Source organism: Lepus europaeus, chromosome 8 (genome assembly GCF_033115175.1).
Source record: "Lepus europaeus isolate LE1 chromosome 8, mLepTim1.pri, whole genome shotgun sequence".
Lineage (NCBI taxonomy): Eukaryota > Metazoa > Chordata > Mammalia > Lagomorpha > Leporidae > Lepus > Lepus europaeus.
In genome coordinates this window covers 12287620-12307649 of record NC_084834.1, presented here as the reverse complement: position 1 = coordinate 12307649, position 20030 = coordinate 12287620, and the positions used below count along the sequence as shown (strand labels likewise).

The window sequence follows — 20030 nt, the reverse complement described above, 5'->3', positions numbered from 1 at the left end:
TAGTAACAAAGAAAACAAATGCCAACCACAAGCACTACTTGACAATGCCCCGTATCACTCGCCATCCGCGAAACGCGCCCCAAAGCCACCGTGAAGCCTGTGACGCCCGTGTAGGCCGAGAGGCAGAGCAGCTCCGGGTCTCACACGTGGTCGGCAGAGGCATGGGGCCATGGGTACTCACCGCCGCAGCGACCCGACCGGCCAGGAGGCTTGGGGACACTCCTGCAGGCCTGCGGCTGCTTCTCCCGAGCGCTTCTGGGCCTGCAGCATGGGCCGCACCTGGCTGGGTCCTCCGGGTCTGCGCGGGCGCACCTGTTCTAACAACACTGCAGGTGAGGCCCCAGCGCCTGAGAGGAGAATGGGGGTTGGTGGGGAGGGAGGGCTGCCTCTTTCAGGCTGATTGGCCCCCTCCCGCCCTCCCAGGCTTCTTAACAACCAGGTGGGCACAGCCAGCCTCTGGCGAAGGGGAGGAGCCAGTGATGGCTGAAGGTGGCCGCGCAGTAGGTGGGGAAGGCCTGGGAGGGGCCGAGCGGGGTCCAGGCCTCGGGGGACACCAGTGCCACTGGCACCACACTGGGCACACGCACCCGGATTTCCCTGAGCCTCGTGAAAGCCACGGCCCTGCAGGTGCTGGGAGGGGGCAAAGGGCACAAACGCCAGTTCTCTCTCTCCCATGGGTACCACTCTTTGCGTAGGGGTTTTATTATGTTGTTGTTGTTGTTAAGATTTCATTGTGTGTTTGAAAGGCAGAATTGGAGACAGATCCATCTTCTGTCCGCTGGCTCACTCCCCAAGGGGCCACAGTGGCCTGGGGCTGGCGCTGGCCCAAGCCATCCTCCCCTGCTCTCTCAGGAGCATTAGCAGGGAGCTGGCCCAGAAGTGGAGCAGCCGGGACTTGAACTGGCGCCCATACAGCTGGTGGCTTCACCTGTCCACCACGATGACAGCCCCTGTTCGGAGCTTTTTTCCCTCACATTCAACAAGGGTTAATTATCATTTGATTAATATAATCCTTGTGCCTCTTTTTTTAAAAAAAAAAGATTTATTATTTATTTATTTGAAGGGGAGGGTGATGACAGAGAGAGATCTTCCATCTGCTGGTTCACTCCCCACGTGTCTACAATAGCGGAAGCTCCACCGGGTCTCCCACGTGGGTGCAGGGGCCCAAGCGCTTGGCCTGCCTTCCTCTGCCTTCCAAGGAGCGTTAGCAAGGAAGCCAGATTGGAAATGGAGCAGCGGAGACTAAGTTAGCACCCCAGTGTGGGATGCCGGCGGCGTCCCAGGTGGCAGCTTAACTCGCTGCGCCAGGACCCCGGGCCCCCTTGTACATCTTTGGAGGGGGGCACAAGGCGATGTTTGCAGGCGTGGGCAGTGCGCTGCTCCCATCAGGGTAACCCATCAGGGTAACCAGCCTTTCCTCTACCAATTGTTTACGTTTGGAGCCACTGAGAGCCCACTACCTACTTGGTTACCATGAAATCAGTAAGGGCTCCTGTTGCAAGGTAGTCACCGTAACTTCCTCCCTCTCTCTAACCCGACCCCGGGACTGCTGCTGGGGTGGGGGGGTTGGAGGGGCTAGGGATGCTCTGGACCCTGGGACATTTGGCATTTGCCATCCAGGAGTCTCTGATAAACCTTTGCCCCGGGGCAGGCGCCCTGGGGCGGGGAACAAGGCCTGCCCAGTGCCAGCTGCTGGTGGGTCCTTGGTGTCACTCGCGGAGAGTGGCCCAGGGCCTCGCCCCACAGCAGGCGCCCCTCTTGCCAGCCTAGCGCCCCCACCTGCCCAGCACCATGAACCGCAGCAGCAGCAGCAGCACAGCTGAGAAGGCAGTGAGGACGCTGCTCTGGGGTGAGTGAGGACGCAGCTCGTTCTGCCCGAGCAGAGGCGCCAGGGGCGGGGGCGGGGGGAGCGAGCCCCTCTGGAAGGACCCCCTGCTCTCCTCCGCCCTCTGTCCCACTCCCCCCTCCCCTCTCCCGCGCAGGCTGTGAGCTCAATCAGGAGAAGCGAACTTGGACCTGGAAGCCCCAAGTGGAGGGGAAGGAGAGCTGCAGGCTGTGGCTCAACACGGTGGGTGCCCCTCGCCCCCCACCCCACGGGAACAGCAGGCTGGATGCTGCGGCAGCCCCACGCCTCTGTTTGCAACGCAGATCTGCCTGGGGGAGAAAGCCAAGGAGGAGGTGAACCGGGTGGAGGTGGTGCCTGGAGCCGGCCAGGAGGACAGGAAGGCGTCGCCTGTTACCATTGCCTCCCTGCAGGCCTCCGTCCTGCCCATGGTGAGCCCTCAGAGCCCACCCCCAGAGCGCGCGCCAGCGGGGGTCTTCAGAATTACACTTTGAAAATGTCCTTATATATATGAGAGGTAAAGAGGCAGAGAGAGAGAGAGGCAGAGAGGAGAGAGAGAGAGGCAGAGAGGAGAGAGAGAGGCAGAGAGGAGAGAGAGAGAGGCAGAGAGGAGAGAGAGAGAGGCAGAGAGGAGAGAGAGGCAGAGAGAGAGAGAGAGGCAGAGAGAGAGAGAGGGGGGCAGAGAGAGGGAGGGAGGGAGACAGGGAGGGAGGGAGAGAGAGACAGAGAGAGAGAGAGAGACAGAGAGTGCTCCCATCTGCTGGTTCACTCCCCACGGCAAGGGCTGGGCCAGGCTGAAGCCGGGAACTCCAGCGGGGTCCCCCACGTGGGTGCCAGGCACCCAGTTACCCGAGCCACCACCTGCTGCTGCCAGGATGCCCATAAGCAGGAGGCTGGAGTCAGAGGTGGCACCGGGTACGGAAGCCCAGCACTCCACACGGGGTGCAGGCAATGCCCCAGGTCTCTTCCTAACCTCTGGACCGAACGCCTGCACCCGAAATTGCGTTTTTAAACTTCCCTGATGGTGCCAGGGACGCTGTTGACGATTTGCATGGTGGTTGTGTATTCTGGGAACTTCTCTTGTTTCTAATTGGTTTTCTTGGGTCTCCTAAGCAAATAATCGCTGAGAGTAAGGGCAGGTTTGGGTTTCAGTCTGTGTGTGTGTGTGTGCGCGTGCGTGTTTCGCCATGGGGGCTGGGCCGCCCGGAGCAATGCCGGTTGGGTGTGATGGAGGCGACACTTCTTCCTGGTCCGTCACCAAGGCTTTGTGCTCTGCATGGAGTGTTCACCCTTCTAGTCCCACTGTGCCTTTAAAATGTTCTTTTTCGCCACGAACGAGGGTGAAATCCTACCCGATGCTGTTCTGTTCCCGAGCTCCCGGGTTCTCTCTGTCCCCATTGTGATGGTGGGATCCATGAGCAGTCCCATGGCGGAGTCCCTGCACGCTCCTGGCAGAAACACGAACTGGCTCGTATCGTAAATTCTAGGTCTGCTTTTCCAATCCCGCAGTCTGTTCTTTGTTTCTTGTCTGTGTGTCCACAAGGGAGGCCGGCCTATAAACTGTGGACAAGGGGGTGTAGCTATGAGGGTCGTTCCGACCGAGCACAGAACAGGTCCCCTGACCGCGCCCCCGGGCCAGGCTGGGGAGACCCCTGTGTACACTGCCCGAGGCCACTCTTCCCTGTATTATCACACACTCCCCAGGCCCTCTCCCCGCTCCATGCCTGCACCCAGAAAGGCTTGGGGTCCTATATCCAGCTCGATGTACTTAGCAGCTGATCCGAACCTGGGAACCTGGCGTATCTAAATCCCCTTTCTTGGTCCTATCTACCGTCTCCGCCCCACCCCCACCTCCCTCCACATACCTGACCCCCTGCCGGTAGGGAGCTGTCCTTGCAATCAGGACAGAGCCCCCTCCTCTCGCTCCCCATCCACGGCCCCAGCACACTCTGCCTTCTCCCGGCCTCACCACTCACCTGCTCCGCCCTGGTCCCATCGCTCCTCTCCTGCTCAGCTTTGTTCTACTTCGTTGGTCTGAAACATGTGATTGACTTGGAAGGCAGAGGTGTTTTTTTTTTTTGGGGGGGGGGGTATTCCATCCGCTGGGTCACTCCCCAGATGGTCGCAATGGCTGGGGCTGGGCCAGATGGAAGCCAGGAGCTTCTTCTGGGTCTCCCACGTGGGTGCAGGGGCCCAAGCACTTGGGCCATCTTCCGCTGCCTTCCCAGGAGCATTAGCAGGGGGCTGGATGGGAAGTGGAGCAGCCGGGACTCATATGGGATGCCGGCGTCACAGGCAGTGGCTTAACCCCCAAGCCACGAGGCTGGCCCTGTCTTGCTTGGCTTTGCAGGACTTCCCAGCTCGGCTACCTCCAGTCGCCTTGGCTCCAATGTGGTCTATTCCAGAGGGAGGTGAGCCATCCCAGTGGGTGTCTAGTGGCAGCTCACTGGGACTTTGATCTGTCTCCCCTTAAACAGCCCTGATGTTGAAAATCTCCTCGTATGCTTAGGGGCCGTTGGCGAAATGTCATCCAGCCATGTCTTGGTTCATTTGTTAAGACCGGATCTGAGTTTGTTTGCAAATTTAAAACTTCTGAGTTGTAGGAGTTCTACATCCTGCACGCGAGTCCCTTATTGGATGATCCGGAATCTCTTCTGCCGTCACTTTCCCGATGACAGAATTGACGGCACAGAGATCTTAGTTTCGATGTAGTCCAATTATGTGTGTGTTTATCTGGTGGTGGTGGTGTTGCCTGGGCTTTGGGGATTGAACCTAAGGAGTCACCGGCTACAGCAAGGTCTGGATCCCGTAGGCTCCCCCACATCTAAACGCAGGTCGTCTGCGAACAGACAGTAGAACTTCAGTGCTCGTGTGACGCCTCACATTTCTTATCTTACCCCCCTGACCAGCCCCTCAAAGGCGGCGCAGGACCAAGGGTGAGCGCAGGCCTGCCCTGCGCCAGACCTTAGGGGAAGCAGTCTGAGCAGAGTTAAGTCAGGGTGTTTTCTACCTGGCTGAAGATGTCCTCGCCTACCCCGGTGTGCTGAGACATTTTGTCACACAGGTGTTGGCTCCCTAAGGATTCCCTAACACCTCTGTTGAGGTGACTTTGCCCTCTTTTATCCTGCTGGGTGGCAAATGTAATTGTGAAGTCCTGTGCATCCTGGAGTAAATCGCTATGCCCTTGATCATGATGTATTACTTTATAATACAGTGCTGGGTTCTATTGGCTAATTTTTTCAAAGATTTTTATTTGAGAGGTAGAGTTACAGACAGAGAGAGGGAGAGACAGAAAGGGCTTCCCTCCATTGGTTCACTCCCCAAATGGCCACAGTAGCTGGAGCTGAGCCGACCCAAAGCCAGGAGCCAGGAGCTTGTTCCGGATCCCCCACATGGATGCAGGGGCCCAAGCACTTGGGCCATCTTCTACTGCTTTCCCAGGCCACAGCAGAGAGCTGGATCGGAAGTGGGGCAGCTGGGTCTTGAACTGGCGCCTATATGGGATGCTGGCACTGCAGGCGGCGCCTTAGCCCACTGCGCCACAGCACCGGCCCCTATTGGCTGATATTTTTATGAAGGATATTTGTGTGTCTGTGTAGAGGCAATATTGGTCTGTTGCTTTCTTGCCTGACTTTACTATCTGGGGGGATGCTAGCCTCGTGGAATGATTAGAAAGGTGGTCTTTTTCTGGCTTCTGCAAGAGTTCTATAGATTTGGTATTTCTTAAATGTTTTAGGGGGAGACCTGCACCGCGGCTCACTAGGCTAATCCTCCGCCTTGCGGTGCCGGCACACCGGGTTCTAGTCCCGGTCGGGGCACCGATCCTGTCCTGGTTGCCCCTCTTCCAGGCCAGCTCTCTGCTGTGGCCCGGGAGTGCAGTGGAGGATGGCCCAAGTGCTTGGGCCCTGCACCTGCATGGGAGACCAGGAGAAGCACCTGGCTCCTAGCTTCAGATCAGCGAGATGCGCCGGCTGTGGTGGCCATTTGGGGCGTGAACCAATGGAAGGAAGACCTTTCTCTCTCTCTCTCTCTCTCTCTCTCTCTCTCTCTCTAACTCTGCCTGTCAAATAAAAATGTTTTAGGGAGAGTCATGGGGTCGGCGCTGGCCTGGTTAAGTGTCTGTCACACACGGGAGACTGCTCCCGCCCTTGGGAGAGCTTCTCTCGTGTGGACCAGTGATGTTCAGTCGCTCTGCCTTGTCAGATGCGTTAGCAGGAAGCTGCTGGTGACATTGTCCATTCCCTGTCTGCTACCGGTACGAGGTCTGCGTTTGTGGGCGTCCCACGGGCAGCGTGGAGCTTCTCTCGTTCACAGCGTGTCCAGTTTGCCTGCAGATGGAACAGTTCTGTCAACCTTGTTCAAGAGCCACCTTTTGGTCTTGTCCATTTTTCTCTCATTTATCTACTTTTGCTTTTTTTTTAGGCTGTTCTTTATGGCCTTTCTTTAATTTCGTCTTTTAAATTTTTATTTCCTTTTTTTTTTTGAAAGCTAGAGACACAGAGAGAAAAATGAGTCTTCCATCTGCTGTTTGTCCCCCACATGTCTGCAGCAGTCAGAGCCGGCCAGGTCAAAGCCAGGAGCTGGGATTCATCCGGGTCTCCCACGTGAGCGGCAGGGACCAAGTACGTGGCCACCAGCTGCTGCCTTCCAGGCTGTGCATTAACAGGGAGCGGGATCCGCAGTGGATCCAGGTCCTGCCCCCAGGCACTGACGCAGGATGCAGGCGTCCCAAGCACAGCCTGGACTCCTGAGCAGAAACCCTACTTCCTGTCTGGGTTTTCACTTTCTCTTCATCTAGCTCCTTAAGGCTCCTTAAGGCAGAAGTTTATATTATTGACAGTTTTTTTTAAGATCTTTCCTCTTTTTTCTAGGGTATTTTTTAAAGATTTATTTATTTGATAGAGTTACAGAGAGAGAGGAGAGACAGAGGGAGAGAGAGAGAGGTCTTCCATCTACTGGTTCACTCCCCCAGATGGCCACCATGGCTGGAGCTGTGCTGATCCGAAGCCAGGAGCTAGGAGCTTCTTCCAGGTCTCCCATGTGAGTGCAGGGGCCCAAGCACTTGGGCCATCTTCTACTGCTTTCCTAGGCCATAACAGAGAACTAGTCAGAAGTGGAGCATCCAGGACTCAAACCGGCGCCCATATGGGTTGCCAGCACTGCAGGTGCCGGCTTTACCCACTATGCTACAGCACTGCCTCTAGTGTATTTTTGTTGTGATATAATTCAAGGCAAAATTCTATTTCCAACTCACAAATTTTGAGAAGTATTTTCATTTTCATTCAATTCCAATTGTAGTCTGCTGTAAATTGCTTGTTTTATTTGAAAAGCAGAGAGTCAAAGGGAGACGGGACGATGAAGGAGATCTTTACCCACTGGTTCACTCTCTAAATGCCCACAACAGCCCAGGCTGGACCAGGCCAAAGCCAGGAGCCAGGCGCTCAAGCCTGGCCTGCTTGCTGGAGGCAGGGATGCAAATACTTAAGCCATCACCTGCTGCCTCCTGGGGTGCAGGTTAGCAGGCATCTAGAAATGGGAGTGGGGGTGGCACTCAATCCCGGGACCCGGAAGTGGGATCCTGTGACCGCTGGGCCAAGCATTCACCCCAACTCACACTATTTCCTAGTTTCCATCTTCAACCCCTGGGATACTTCAAAGTATATGTGTTTTTCAATTTCCAAATCATTAGAGATTTTTTTAAAGATTTATTTATTTGGGCCGGCGCCATGGCTCATTTGGTTAATCCTCCACCTGTGGAGCCAGCATCCCATATGGGCGCTAGATCCTGTCTCGGTTGCTCCTCTTCCTGTCCAGCTCTCTGCTGTGGCCTGGGAGGGCAGTGGAGGATGGCCCAAGTGCTTGGGCCCCTGCACCTGCTTGGGAGACCAGGAGGAAGCACCTGGCTCCTGGCTTCGGATCAGTGTAGCTCCAACCGTAGCAGCCATTTGGGGGTGAACCAATGGAAGGAAGACCTTTCTCTCTGTCTCTCTCTCTCTCACTGTTTAATTCTATCTGTAGATTCAAATGCAGTTGTAAGAGATAATATGAGGGGCAGATGCTGTGGCGTAGCAGGTAAAGCTGCCGCCTGCACTGCCGGCATCCCATATGGATACCAGTTCAAGTCCCAGCTGTTCCACTTCCAACCCAGCTCTCTGCTGTGGCCTGGGAAAGCAGCAGAAGATGCTCCAAGTGCTTGGAGCACTGCACCTGCAAGGGAGATCCAGAAGAAGCTCCTGGCTCCTAGCTTCAGATCGGCGCAGCTCCAACCATTGTGGCCAATTGGGGAATGAGCCAGTAGATGGAAGATCTCCCCTCCCTCCCTCCCTCCCTCCCTCCCTTTCTCTCTCTCTCTCCCTGCCTCTCCTTCTCTCTGTGTATAACTCTTTCAAATAAATAAATCTTAAAAAAATAATCTGAGGGGCCGGCGTGTGGTTGCAGTAGGCTGGGCACTGGCACTCCGTGTTGGAGCACTGGTCTGGTTCCCAGCTGCTCTGCTTCCGATCCAGCTCCCTGCTAATGGGAAAGCAGCAGAGGATGGCCCAGGTGCTGGGGCCCTGCCACCCAGGTAGGACCTCTGTCTCTCCCTCTCCCTCGCTCCCTTTCTCTGCATAACTGCTTGTCAAATAGATGGATAAATCTTTAAAAAGAAATCGTACAGCGAGACCCCGTACTTTTTGCCCAGTTGTCCTTCAGTGTCCACCATGGCTGTGTGTAGTAATGGAAATCAGAGCTGGTCCCAAGGCTGGGGCCAGTGATAGCCCATCTGAGCTGGGCATAGCCATGAAGCTCTAGCCAACTGAATGGAAGCAGAAGGGTTGCTTTTTCTTTTTTTAACAATTTATTTTATTTATTTGAAAGAGTTACAAAGGGAGGTAGAGACAGAGAGGTCTTCCATCCGCTGGTTCACTCCCCAGATGGCTGCAATGGCTGGAGTTGCGCTGATCCAAAACCAGGAGCCAGGAGCTTCTTCCAGGTCTCCCACGCGGGTGCAGGGGCCCAAGGACTTGGGCCATCTTCTACTGCTTTCCCAGGCCATAGCAGAGAGCTGGATCAGAAGTGGAGCAGCCGGATCTCAAACCGGATGCCGGAGCTTCAGGCCAGGGCACTAACCCGCTGCACCACAGCTGCCGGTGCCAGAAGCCCAAAAGGACTTTAACATCTGCAAAGTGTCCTTACAGAGAGATCAAGGGACCTTTTTAGTCCTTCTTTCCCGCTGTGGATGTGATGGCTGGAACCTGAGCAGCCATCCTGGGCCATAAGCTGGAAGCCATATGTTGACAGTGGAGCAACAGTCTACAGAGAGCCTGGGTTTCTGGTGATGACGAAGCAACGTATGGGTGGATACAGCGGCACAGAGGGTTAAGCCACTGCTTGGAATGCTCACAGCCCAAACTGGAGTGCCAGTTTGAGTCCTGGCTACTCTACTTCCAACCCAGCTTTCCACTAATGCATCCTGGGGGCAGAGCGGGATGACCCCAGTGCTTCGGCCCCTGCCACCTATATGGGAGAACCAGAGGGAGCTCTTGGCTCCTAGTTTCGGCCTGGCCCAGCCGCTGCTGTTCTGGGTCATTTGTGGAGTGAACCAGAGGCCCACAACAGCCAGGAATAGGCCAGGCTGAAGCCAAGAGCCCAGAGCTCCATCTGGGTCTCCCATGTAGGCGCCAGGGACGTTTGATCCACCACCTGCCACCTAGGGTGTGCATTAGCAGGTAGCTGGAGTTGGAGATGGAGCCGAGCCTCAAGCCCAGGGACCGGCAGGTGGAACGCAGCCATCCTATGGAGCTGCCTGACTGCGTTGTGGAACCCCGGCCCCTGGACTGGATTTGAATCTACCCGGCCAGGTGCTGCTTGTTCCCACAATGGTAGACATACGATTGGCACTGTGGCATGTACTTTACATTTCCACTTTCCTTGCCTTTCTTTTTCCTCTCCTTTTCCTACATTTTATTAGACTGATTAAAGTCCCCCCCCTTTTTTCTTCTACTTGTTTGGAAGCTGTGAGGTGAGGGCTTGGCCACAGGCCAGCCCCGGCAGGGAGACCCTCCCCCCAGCTCACAAGCCCCTCTGTGACCATCCCGGCGACAGGTGGTCAAGTTCCTGTTCTTGGGCAGAACCCACCCGAGCCAGGAGGGGAGAGGGCTGGGAACACAGTGAGGCCACGTGGACATCTGCGTGCGTGTGGGTGTGTATGAGGGCTGTGCACGTGTGTGCATGTTGGGATGTGCATGTGTGGGGGTGGGGTGAGCCCTGAGCACTCCGCCCCACCCCCTCCCCCCAGGTCGCCATGGTGGATCTGGAGCTGTCTCCTCCCATCACGTTCCAGCTGCGGGCAGGCTCAGGCCCCGTGTTCATCAGTGGTAAGGAATGTTATGGTGAGTCCCGGTGAGTCCCGGCTGGGCTGGGGGAGGAGCCTGACAGTACAGGGCCTACACACACGGGAACTGTGGGCCAAAATGCCCACAGGCGACCCTGGAGAGGAGGGTCCCGGCCCCAGTTCTCCTTTGCATGGGCCTCAGCCCTCAGGTTAACGAGAGTGGGGTGCACTGGCCTTGGTCTCCCCAGAACACTTGGGAGGGGGAAGTGAAATATTCAAGAAGCGCCCTTGGCACCAGGGAGCGCTGGGGCAGGGTCTGTGCCCTGCGGCCTGACGTCTGCTCTGAGGCCCCAGGGCCCTCAGCAGGCCCTGCCTCCACAGGACAAGGTCTGCATCCCTTAGCCTGCTGTGGCCGGTGCCTCCGGTCTTGGCTCACTTAGCTGCTGTAACAAAATTCCCAAGGCTGGGGACTTTATTTAAAAAAAAAAGAAAAAGAAAAAGAAAAAGAGGGTTGCTTCGCTCCTGCTCCTGGGGCCTAGAATGCCCAAGGAGCATGTCCAGGCCTGGTAAGGACTCCTGGATGCATCACGCCGTGGCAGAGAAGGGGGCGCTGGGGAAGGTGTAGGTTGGGGCGATAGCAGAAACCACGCAGGAGGCCAGGAAAGCCACATCACCGTGGGACACCCCGGTCCCAGGGGAGTTGATCCCCAGATCAGACCCCCCCCAACTCAGCGTTCATTCATTTGTGTGGGCGGAGCCTCAGGGCCTAGTCCCCTCCCACAGGGCCCCACTGCTTAGGGGTCCCACCACCTCAATGCCTCCAGCACACGGGGAGTGGTCCTGCTCAGGCTGCAGGGACAGCCCTGGGTATGGGCGGCCCAGAGCGCCCTGGACGGCGGGTGGGCGTGGCCCCGAGACCCAGACGCTCCTCCTCTTTCCTGTGCCACCCCAGAAACTTCAGACCCAGACTGGGAAGAGGAAGAAGAGGGAGAGGAGGAGGAGGGGGAGGAGGAGGAAGATGAGGACTATGACGATGAAGAGGAGGAGGAGGACATCTCCCTAGAGGAGAGCCCTGTCAAACCAGCCAAAAGGCAGGCGCCTCTGAAGCAGTCGAGTGTTGCTAAGGTGGGCAAAGGAGCGAGGAGGCTCAGCCAGGTGCTGGCTCCCGGGAACCTGGGCTGGGCCTCCCAGGGGCTATGTGCAGGCCCGGCCAGGTGCCAGGCAGGACCCTCACGGATCGGGGCCCCCAGCTCTCCTCATAACGCTTGTTCTTTGTTCCCAGAAGAAAAAGCTGGCGAAAGAGGAGGCGGCAGTGAGGTAAGTCTTTCTGCCTACCAGGTTAGTCACGATCTGTTAGCCCAGGCTGGAGTGCTAGACAGAGCATGGTGCTGTCGGCTTGTGCATGCACAGGCACACAGGCGTAGACCCACACAGGTGCACATACTACACACACAGGTGCACAGACACAAGCACACAGGTATATACTCACACAGGTGCGCACACAGGCACATACATACATAGGTGCGCACACACACAAGCACACAGGTACACATACACACCCGCAGAGGCACTTACAGGCATACACACACACACACAGGCACACATGGGCTGGCAGCCTGGAGGGGAACACGTTCTCTGCTGACCGATTCCTTCCCAAGAACCCTATCCAAATGGGGAAATTCTGCACCCTGAGCAGCTTATCAGGACGTTAGTGGAATAACAGGCGTGGAAGCCTTCCAGACATCTGCAAGGGAGCAGTGGACCAAGCGCGCCGTGGCATCTCGGTGGACGCCTCCATGGCGCTGGTCAAAGTCCGCAGCCTGCAGTGCACCGAGCGATAGGATGCTCCCGAATGTTCTCGTGTTATTTCACGTGTCATTAGAAGTTCAACCCCCCACCCCCAGAAAAGTCTCCAAAGAAAAATGCCCCCGCCCCCTGTGTGCACAATGCTGGGATGTATGGAGATGTACTCTCTACGGTCTATTGGCCATACTCTGTGCAATGTACTAGTTAGCATTCCTTTTGCAACAAATGAAAGACACGTGCGATAGATAAAACAGATGAGAAGGAGAAAAAAAAGCAGCCCACCTGCCTCGGGGTGCTGTGGGGGGACCCGGGAGGGGCCGAGCTGCTGGCACGGGGCTGAGTGCCTCTCCCTCCCAACCCTGCCCCGCACAGGTCCAGTCTCAGGGACAAGAGCCCGGGGCACAAGGTGAGTGGACGCCGGGAGGGGCCGGGCCTCTGGCAGGCCGGGGAACCAGTGCCAGCCTAGAGCCCTCCCGCTCTCCGCAGGCCAAGTCCACGCCGCGACCCAAGAAGCCGGCACCCAAGAAGTGAGGAGCCCGCAGCAGCCAGCGCCTGGTGCCTGTGTCGGGGTGCCACGGGTTCAGGGGCCCCTGGACAGGAGGGGGCACAATAAAGTTTCGCTTTGTCTGGCCCTCCGCCCCCCGCCGCCTTGCATTCTGGAGCTCTCCTGTCCCTGTGGCTGCGCCAGCCCCGTGCCTGGCAGAGGGCAGCCGGGACCCAGTGCCCCGAGCCCCGCCGGCAGCCCCAGTCCTGTGCGCTCCGCTCTGCCTGTCCACCTTCCTCCCAGCCCCCGCGACCGCAGCCGCTGAGGTCCCACGGGGGACTAGCGCAGGGCAGGGGGAGTGACCCCCTCCCACTCTGCCCTCAGGCAGCTGTCAAGGGCGCAGAGCCTGTGTTGGGACCTCATGGTACCTGTCGGGGGCCAGCTGTCACTCGTGCAAAGCTGGGCACCTACAGGGAAACCCAGGTGGGGTAGGCAGGGCTCCATCATGCTCAGGGGAGGTCCGCAGGGGGGTGGAAAGCAGAGAGGCGCCCCCCAACCCCTTCCAGGGCCCTGCCCATGACCCCAGGTATAGGCGGGGGAGGTCACATCTGTGTGGGAAGCCAGCAGGTGGACTTTGCAGGCGCCATCTTGAGGTGCCTGGCTGTTGGTGCAGCTGGGGAACCCGGGAGCCCTTGGTGCTAAGAGGGAGAGACAGGAGGATCAGGAGGTCTCAAGCCAAGGGCAGGAGTCAGCACCAAGTGTGGTCGAAGGGGGCCTCTTCCCCTCCCCACCCCAAGCCCTGAACCGGCGCCTTGGTCCAGTGCTGCTGGGTGGGGCATATAAGGTCACCGAACTGGTGACCACCTGATACGGGAGCCAGCAGCAGGTATCCCAGAGCATGAGATAGCTAAGCAGCTAGACTGCCTGGTGGCTAGCATGCCCTTTGCCCTGCCCCTACCCCTACCCAGATCTCAACAGGAGAAGGGGTGGGCTGGGGCTGAAGCAGGTGCCAACAAGCCACAAGGCAGGCCTCCAGGTGGGCGGTCAGGAGGGGCAGGCGTGAGACGCCCCCGGTTGGGGGGTGCTGAACTTGGCACTAGGGGTGGGGATGAAGAGGTGGTAGCCCCAGCCACTTCTCACCTCCCTAATCACCTCCTGCAAGCCCCCTCCCAACAAATGTTAATGAACCCTGTCCTGTTCCCCTCCCCCTTGCCCCAGCGCATTTCAGTCTGGGGAAAGGCTGTTAAGGCAAACAAACTAAGCCGAAGAAAGAGGCACTTGAGAGCCTCGGTAGCCAGGTTTTTTTTTTTTTTTTTTTTTTTAATTAAGAGTGACAGGGAGAGATGGAAAGAGAAATCTTCCAAATGGCCATAGCAGCCAGGGCTGGGCCAGGGTAAAGCCAGATGCCAGGAACTCCATCAGGGTCTCCCATGTGGGTGCAGGGGCCCAGGTACACTGGCCGGGAGCTGGACTGGAAGCAGAGCAGCTGGGACTTGAACCAGCGCTCCCATATGGGGTGGCCACAGTGGCTTAGCCCCCTGCACCACAATGCCAGCCCCAGCCTGTTCCCTTTCTATAGACTGGGAACCCGAGACAGCCCGCATGGCCGGTAAGCACCAGGAGCAGGGTCAGGGATGGGCGTGCTCTGTGCCACCTCCCCACCCGGGGCCCACTGCTGGCTGTCCTGCTGTGTGCCCCAGAGCCCCCCAGGCTGAGCCCAAAACAGCTGTTACCACGGAGACCCAGGCTGGACTGCCCGCTGGCCAGTGACTGCATAGACAGCAACCAGGTGCTGGGGATGAGAAGCCCTGAGTGGCCCCGGTGTGCCAAGGCCTGAACTGTCCCTTCCCCCGTGTCTGTGCTCGCCTGGCCCCTGTGGATGAAGGTTACTGGGGAGCTGGGAGCCGTGGGGATGTGGCTCCAGGTCAAAGTTTCCCCGGAGCAGAGAGCCAGAGCCGGCACCACGTGGAAAGCGCAGAGGTTTGAATGGCCCTGAAGTGATGGGAAAACTGGAGAGTGTGTCCCCGGGGATACAGGCCAGGGGGGAGCTGGCTGGCGTGGCTCGGGGACCAGTGAGCCCTGGGCTGGGCACGTAGGCCCTGAGCCCTTGTTCTCGGGACTCTGGGTGGATCTCACATGTGGAATGAGGGGGCTGAACCTGCTGATGACGCTCTAAGCCCCCTTCCAGTTTTGACACTGAGTTCGATACCCAGACCCTAGACCTCCCCCCAACTCTCCAGGTTTATGCAGGTGGAGCTCACACCACACACACACCCCCAACCAGCTTGGGCTCAACTCCCTGCACAGGCCCCCTGCCTGTGGCTCAGCCTGGGAGGGCGGAGCTGGACACAGCCGCTGGCTGGCGGCCCCTGTGTGCCTGGGGAGGGGTGGCAGACTGCTTTGTGGATTGACCCGAGAAGGGACCTTCACCTTCCCAGTCATCTCTTTAGGTAAATAAATCCACATCCGGCCTTTCTCCCCCTCCTCGGAGCCCTCCTGGGATCCAAGGCCCAGGGCCTGAGCTCCGCCTCCTTAGATAGGGGCTTCCATCGTCGGGGACCCCCAAGCATTCCTCCCTTCCACCATCACCACCAGGCACCTGCGGGGACAGGGCGGGGACAGCATGGGCACCTTGCTCACCGCACCCCGATGTTGCCGGAACACTGAAAACCCAGAAGGACCTCTCAGTGAGGGCAGCACCGGGCTGGAAAGGGCTGGAACTGGGGAACCGGGTTCCTGCACGCACGCACCGGCTGCATCAAATGACCTGCCACTAGGCCCAAGGGTCCTCCGCGCTCTGCAAAATGGGGCACCTGCTGGCCTGGTGCACAGCACAGCACGGGGAGCAGGCCCCAGAGGCTGGGGGTTAGCCTAAGGGCGACGGCCAGGACACAGCTCCCAGTGGAGATCTGCTGAGTGCTGTCATCTCTTGGTCGAAGGTGCAGGGGACAGCAGCCAGCGCACCCACCCCTCCTCTGAGTCCCTTTCCGGGGCATGGAAGGCAGCTGTTGGGGGTCCTTCCCAGTCCCTGGCTGCACATTCCTCCCCACCTGTTGCACCCACTCTCGGCTGCCATAGCTCGCTCGCTCACTCACTCGCTCGCTCGCTCAGGCACTTACCCCTCCTAGGAGGTGGCTAGCGGGGCCAGGGCAAGCAGAGCAGCCGCTCCCAGCCGAGCCCACCCCCTGCCCCCTGGAGGGAGGCTCCTCCTTTTAAGACTGCTTCTGGGGATTCCGAGCCAGAACCAGCACCGGCGACCCCAGGCCTGGCTCCACACCTGCGGCTCAGCCTTGGGCCCCTGGAGCTCCCACTGGGCCCCTGGAGCTCCCACTGACCCCGAGAGGGGAGGAAGGCCCGCCTCCCCCTGCCCGCACCCGCGCCCCGCATCCAGTCTGGCTGCTCCTAAGGGCCAGGAATCAAGTTGGGAGACCCCCCGGCAGGGGCCTGGCTTCCGTGACAACGAGAAGGCTCCCGTGGCTCCATCCCTGTTCAGGGCAGCCGCCCCCCCCCTCCCCAGCCCTGGGCTACGCAGCCTCACTGGCCGGGAAGGTGGACACCTCACACCTCAATCTCCCAATTACGCCCTCCGCCCCCTCCTCCCCCTCTTCCCTCTCTTCTCCTCCTCCCCTCTCTCCCCCCTGAAAACCTTGGCCCCAGAGACCTCGGCTTCTCTGGAACTCCACTCCTGGGGTCTGCTCACATCTGCTCCTGGGCTTGGGGGCAGGGGCCACGCGCCCCAAGAAATCCGTCCAGCGATGGGAAGCGCCCGCCTGCTGCCCAACCTCACTCTGTAAGTGCACTGCCTGCTGCCCACCCGGGAACTGCACTTCCCGGGCCATTTCCAGCCTGGGGCGGAGTCCCCTTCGGGCTGCTGACCGCAAGGGACCCCCCCCCCCCCCCCCCCGGCAAGCCCTAGGATGCGCTGTGGCCACCCACCCACACCTGGCCCGCCTTGTCTCCCCCAACAGGTGTTTACAGCTCCTGATCCTCTGCTGTCAAACTCAGGTAAGCGGGCTCCTCCAGTAGCCTTTCTCATCTCCCTCCAAGGGGCAGGCTGCTTTTGGGGGGTGGGGCAGACACAGGGCACGCAGGTTCCCGGGGACAACCCTTTGGGACTCTGGCACAGTTGGGGGTTGGCTCAGATGTTCATCTCAGTCCCCCACCTCCCGGGGTCTCTGCCTGTCCATGAGGTCCCCCAGAAGGCTAGGTGCACGAGCGCTGGACGGGGGTCCTGCGTGGTGGGCGAGGGCTCAGGTGAGAGTGGTGCTGGCTGCCCTCCTCACGCCACCCCCACTGAGGCAGGTGTCCTGGGGTGGAGGGTCATGTGGGCGGGGAGGGGGGCCCTCACCACTGGGACCTCGAGGCAAAGCCCAAAGAGGGTGGCTCAGGATGGGACTCAGGGTCTGCTTCTTCTACAAGCCCAAGTCCGCCCCCACCCCCCACGAACACCTCCCACCCCCACGCCCCTCCCTGTGCGCGGCTCGGTCCCCTCTTTGTGACTCTCCATGGAAGTGCGACTATTAAAATGCACTGGTCCAGAACCGGGCAGGCGAGGAGCCGCCGGCTTTCCCAGGCGGAGCCGCTGGCTGCCGCAGCCGCTGTGCGGTGGGGACTTTTTTTTTTTGAAGGTAAATGCCTTTTCTCTGGGCCAGGGAGAGGGGCTGCCTTTGAAGCAGTGGGGGGGTGGGAGAGAGAGGCAGCTTCCCCCCTCTTTAGCCGTCCCCCTTTTGCTTCACACATCCAGGGAGAGCGAGAAGAAAGCCCCCAGCCTGGCCGGGAGGGGGCTGGGGGTGGGACCGACCTGTTCTGGAAGGGGAATTAGCACAATGGTGAGGCTGGCCGGGCGTTTATGGCCCCATTCAGGACTCGGGGAAGGTGGCAAAGCTGTCCTCTCCCCCCTTGAAGTGCCCCCTCGCCCCCCTGGGAGGGGGGGGCCGGCGGCCGAACCACAGCCATGCTTCAGGGGCCGGCTGACAAGCAGCTGTCTGCGGGGCTGCGAGGGGAGGTCCCCCTTCGGCGGGAACATGAAAGGGGCAGGCAAGGTCCCGTGGGGAGAGGGAGCTGTGGGCTGTGGGCCGTGGGGGGGGGGGGCGGCGTGGGGCTGCTTTTATGAAAGACTTGTGGAGCGGAGGGGAGGGGGCTTCTCTCTCCTGACCTGGAACATGCTGCCAGGAGGCTGGAGGCCAAGAGGGGCGGACAGCCTGAACCTGGGCCAGGAGGCCCCCAGCCGGGCCGGGCCGGGCTGGGCAGGACCCCACCCCCTGGCAGGGAGGCCAGCCAGGGCCCCGCCCCGCCCCGCAGGCACCCCAGTGGGTCTGCTCTCTCCTGGCGCCCCGGGGTGGACACCCCTGAGCTGGAGGCGCATCTAAGGAGACAGGTGCCTTCCCCTCCCTTGGGCCCGTGATAAAGATGGGGTTAGGGATCGGAGGGTAAGGTTGTCCCAGCAGCCAGCCCCAGCCCACAGGAACCAGGTGGAAAGATGGACAAAATGAGGCAGCAGGCACCTGGCCGGAGGGCGCACAGGAAGTCGCCTGCTTGTCTCCTGCATAAGTAGAGACCTGGCTCTGTGCGGTGCCTGGGTGGAAGTGGCTCCTTTTCCTGCCCAGGAAGCAGGTGGCAGGTGGCAACAGCCCCAAGCACCCCTGAGCCACGGCTACACTGGGGCACGGGCAGGTGAGCCAGCCCGCAGGAGTAGCACCGACCTCCTCTGCCAAGGAGACCCCTCACCCCCACCCCCAGAGGAGGGAGAGATGCTGGAAGGGGAACCGGCATCCCCCAGAGCCCTGGGCATGACCCTGGGGGGCTGCAGTTAGACACACGAACAGGAGCCCATAAAGAGAAGGGCCCTGCAGCCCCCCCCCAACCCCCTGCAGGGACCTAACAGACCATCTACTCTGCACCTGTGGCCAGGGCCGGCTCCGGGAGAAACCCGGCAGCCCTGGCCGAGAGGACCAAGGCCCGGAGTTCTGGGGGAGCGGGCTAGCTCTCATCTGACCGGACAGTCATCAGCTCTGTACTTCATCACCACACGGCCCCTGCTCTAGGGCGGACATGGGGCCAGGGGGCCTGGCTGGCTCCGCCAGGGACCTGCAAGTGTCCCCTCCTCCTGCCCCCACCACGCGCACCTCCCACCCCTCACCCCTGGATGGCCCAGCGGTGGTGTCACCCAAAGCAAATTGACATTATTTTTCCCTTGGTAACCGCAAAGGGGGAGAATCACCCGTCTCCTAATTTTAACCAGTATGTGAGGGACCAGGGCGCCATGACCGACCAGCTGAGCCGGCGGCAGATCCGCGAGTACCAGCTCTACAGCCGGACCAGCGGCAAGCACGTGCAGGTCACCGGGCGACGCATCTCCGCCACCGCCGAGGACGGCAACAAGTTTGGTGAGCCGCCCGCCCCTCCCGGCCCGGCCTGGGCTCCGGGCCTGTCCCCAGGAGCTCCCGATGCCCTCACTCTCCGGCAGGCTGGCTGGCAGCCTGGATGGACGGCGCTCTTTCTCCCCTCCCTCCCCCACCCCAGCCAAACTCATCGTGGAGACGGACACGTTCGGCAGCCGTGTGCGCATCAAGGGGGCTGAGAGTGAGAAGTACATCTGCATGAACAAGCGGGGCAAGCTCATCGGCAAGGTGAAGCCCCCCCGGGGGACAGGGCTGGTGGGGTCCCCCACGCTGAGCCCAGCCCACCCCCTACTCCTTCCCCCTGGGCTTTATCCCAGCAGCCAAAGTAAGCAGGGTGGCATCCACCTGAGGTTACAGCACCAGGGTGGGGGTGGGACCTGCGGAAGGTCAAGGTCGGACTTTGCCTGGCATAGGTCAGACTTCCAAGATCAGTGAGCTGCCTGGGCTCCAACCAGCAAGACTCCTGCATAACCCCAGACAGGGGGTGGGGTGCACCCTGCAGCTGCCGGCTGCTCACTTCCGCTTGCCTTTAGGCGCACAGGCCCCCAACCCCGCTCTCAACCGGCCCCCACGGGTGGCTGTGTGCCCTCCTCTCCCTCCAAATGCGAGTTCCCTTGTGCCCAGCGCATGCGTGCGCCCGCCCCCCACTCTGCGCGCCAGGAAACCGAGGCCCAAGGCGGCCAAGGCCACACTGAAGTCCAGCCTGTCCGCGCTCCCCCCCCGCCCCGGGCGGAGGGGGCAGACGGCCCAGGCTGGGGAGGGGAGGGGAGAGGGCGGGGGAGGCGGGCGCACAAACCTCCCCGCCTCTCTGCTCCCCTGTCGCGCAGCCCAGCGGGAAGAGCAAGGACTGCGTGTTCACCGAGATCGTCCTGGAGAACAACTACACGGCCTTCCAGAACGCGCGGCACGAGGGCTGGTTCATGGCCTTCACGCGCCAGGGGCGGCCGCGCCAGGCCTCGCGCAGCCGCCAGAACCAGCGGGAGGCGCACTTCATCAAGCGCCTCTACCAGGGCCAGCTGCCCTTCCCCAACCACGCCGACAGGCAAAAGCAGTTCGAGTTCGTGGGCTCGGCCCCCACCCGCCGGACCAAGCGCACTCGGCGGCCCCAGCCTCTCACGTAGTCGGAGACGCAGGGCCGGCCGCCCCTCCGCCGCCTCCCCCCATCCCCGCCCCGGCCCTTCC

At 60.1% G+C, this 20030-nt stretch overlaps 2 protein-coding genes across 3 annotated transcripts; both read left to right on the top strand.

Annotated features, from left to right (window-relative positions):
• Positions 1–1771: 1771 nt before the first annotated feature.
• Positions 1772–11478, top strand: NPM2 (nucleophosmin/nucleoplasmin 2). The gene is made up of 6 exons (XM_062199031.1): positions 1772–1849; positions 1983–2068; positions 2149–2274; positions 10122–10215; positions 11110–11282; positions 11440–11478. Exons 1-6 carry the CDS (start codon positions 1792–1794, stop codon positions 11476–11478), a joined length of 576 nt encoding a protein of 191 aa, XP_062055015.1. The 5' UTR covers positions 1772–1791.
• A 4724-nt stretch (positions 11479–16202) lies between these two features.
• On the top strand, positions 16203–19969 carry FGF17 (fibroblast growth factor 17). Of its 2 annotated transcripts, none has more exons than XM_062199030.1 (5): positions 16203–16237; positions 16416–16452; positions 18689–18833; positions 18970–19076; positions 19676–19969. In XM_062199030.1, the coding sequence occupies exons 1-5, from the start codon at positions 16203–16205 to the stop codon at positions 19967–19969; spliced, it is 618 nt and encodes a 205-aa protein (XP_062055014.1). The 2 variants fall into 2 exon arrangements, with proteins under 2 accessions (XP_062055014.1, XP_062055013.1); XM_062199029.1 differs by having other exon boundaries at positions 18656–18833.
• Positions 19970–20030: the final 61 nt, after the last annotated feature.

Coding starts and splice junctions, on each gene's coding strand:
- NPM2 (XM_062199031.1), top strand. CDS start 1,792: ATGAACCGCAGCAGCAGCAGCAGCACAGCTGAGAAGGCAGTGAGGACG. Junction 2,069..2,148: donor GCAGGCTGTGGCTCAACACG/GTGGGTGCCCCT, acceptor TTTGCAACGCAG/ATCTGCCTGGGGGAGAAAGC. Junction 11,283..11,439: donor AGCAGTCGAGTGTTGCTAAG/GTGGGCAAAGGA, acceptor CTTTGTTCCCAG/AAGAAAAAGCTGGCGAAAGA.
- FGF17 (XM_062199029.1), top strand. CDS start 16,203: ATGGGAAGCGCCCGCCTGCTGCCCAACCTCACTCT. Junction 16,238..16,415: donor CTGCTGCCCAACCTCACTCT/GTAAGTGCACTG, acceptor CTCCCCCAACAG/GTGTTTACAGCTCCTGATCC. Junction 18,834..18,969: donor CGAGGACGGCAACAAGTTTG/GTGAGCCGCCCG, acceptor CCCCCACCCCAG/CCAAACTCATCGTGGAGACG.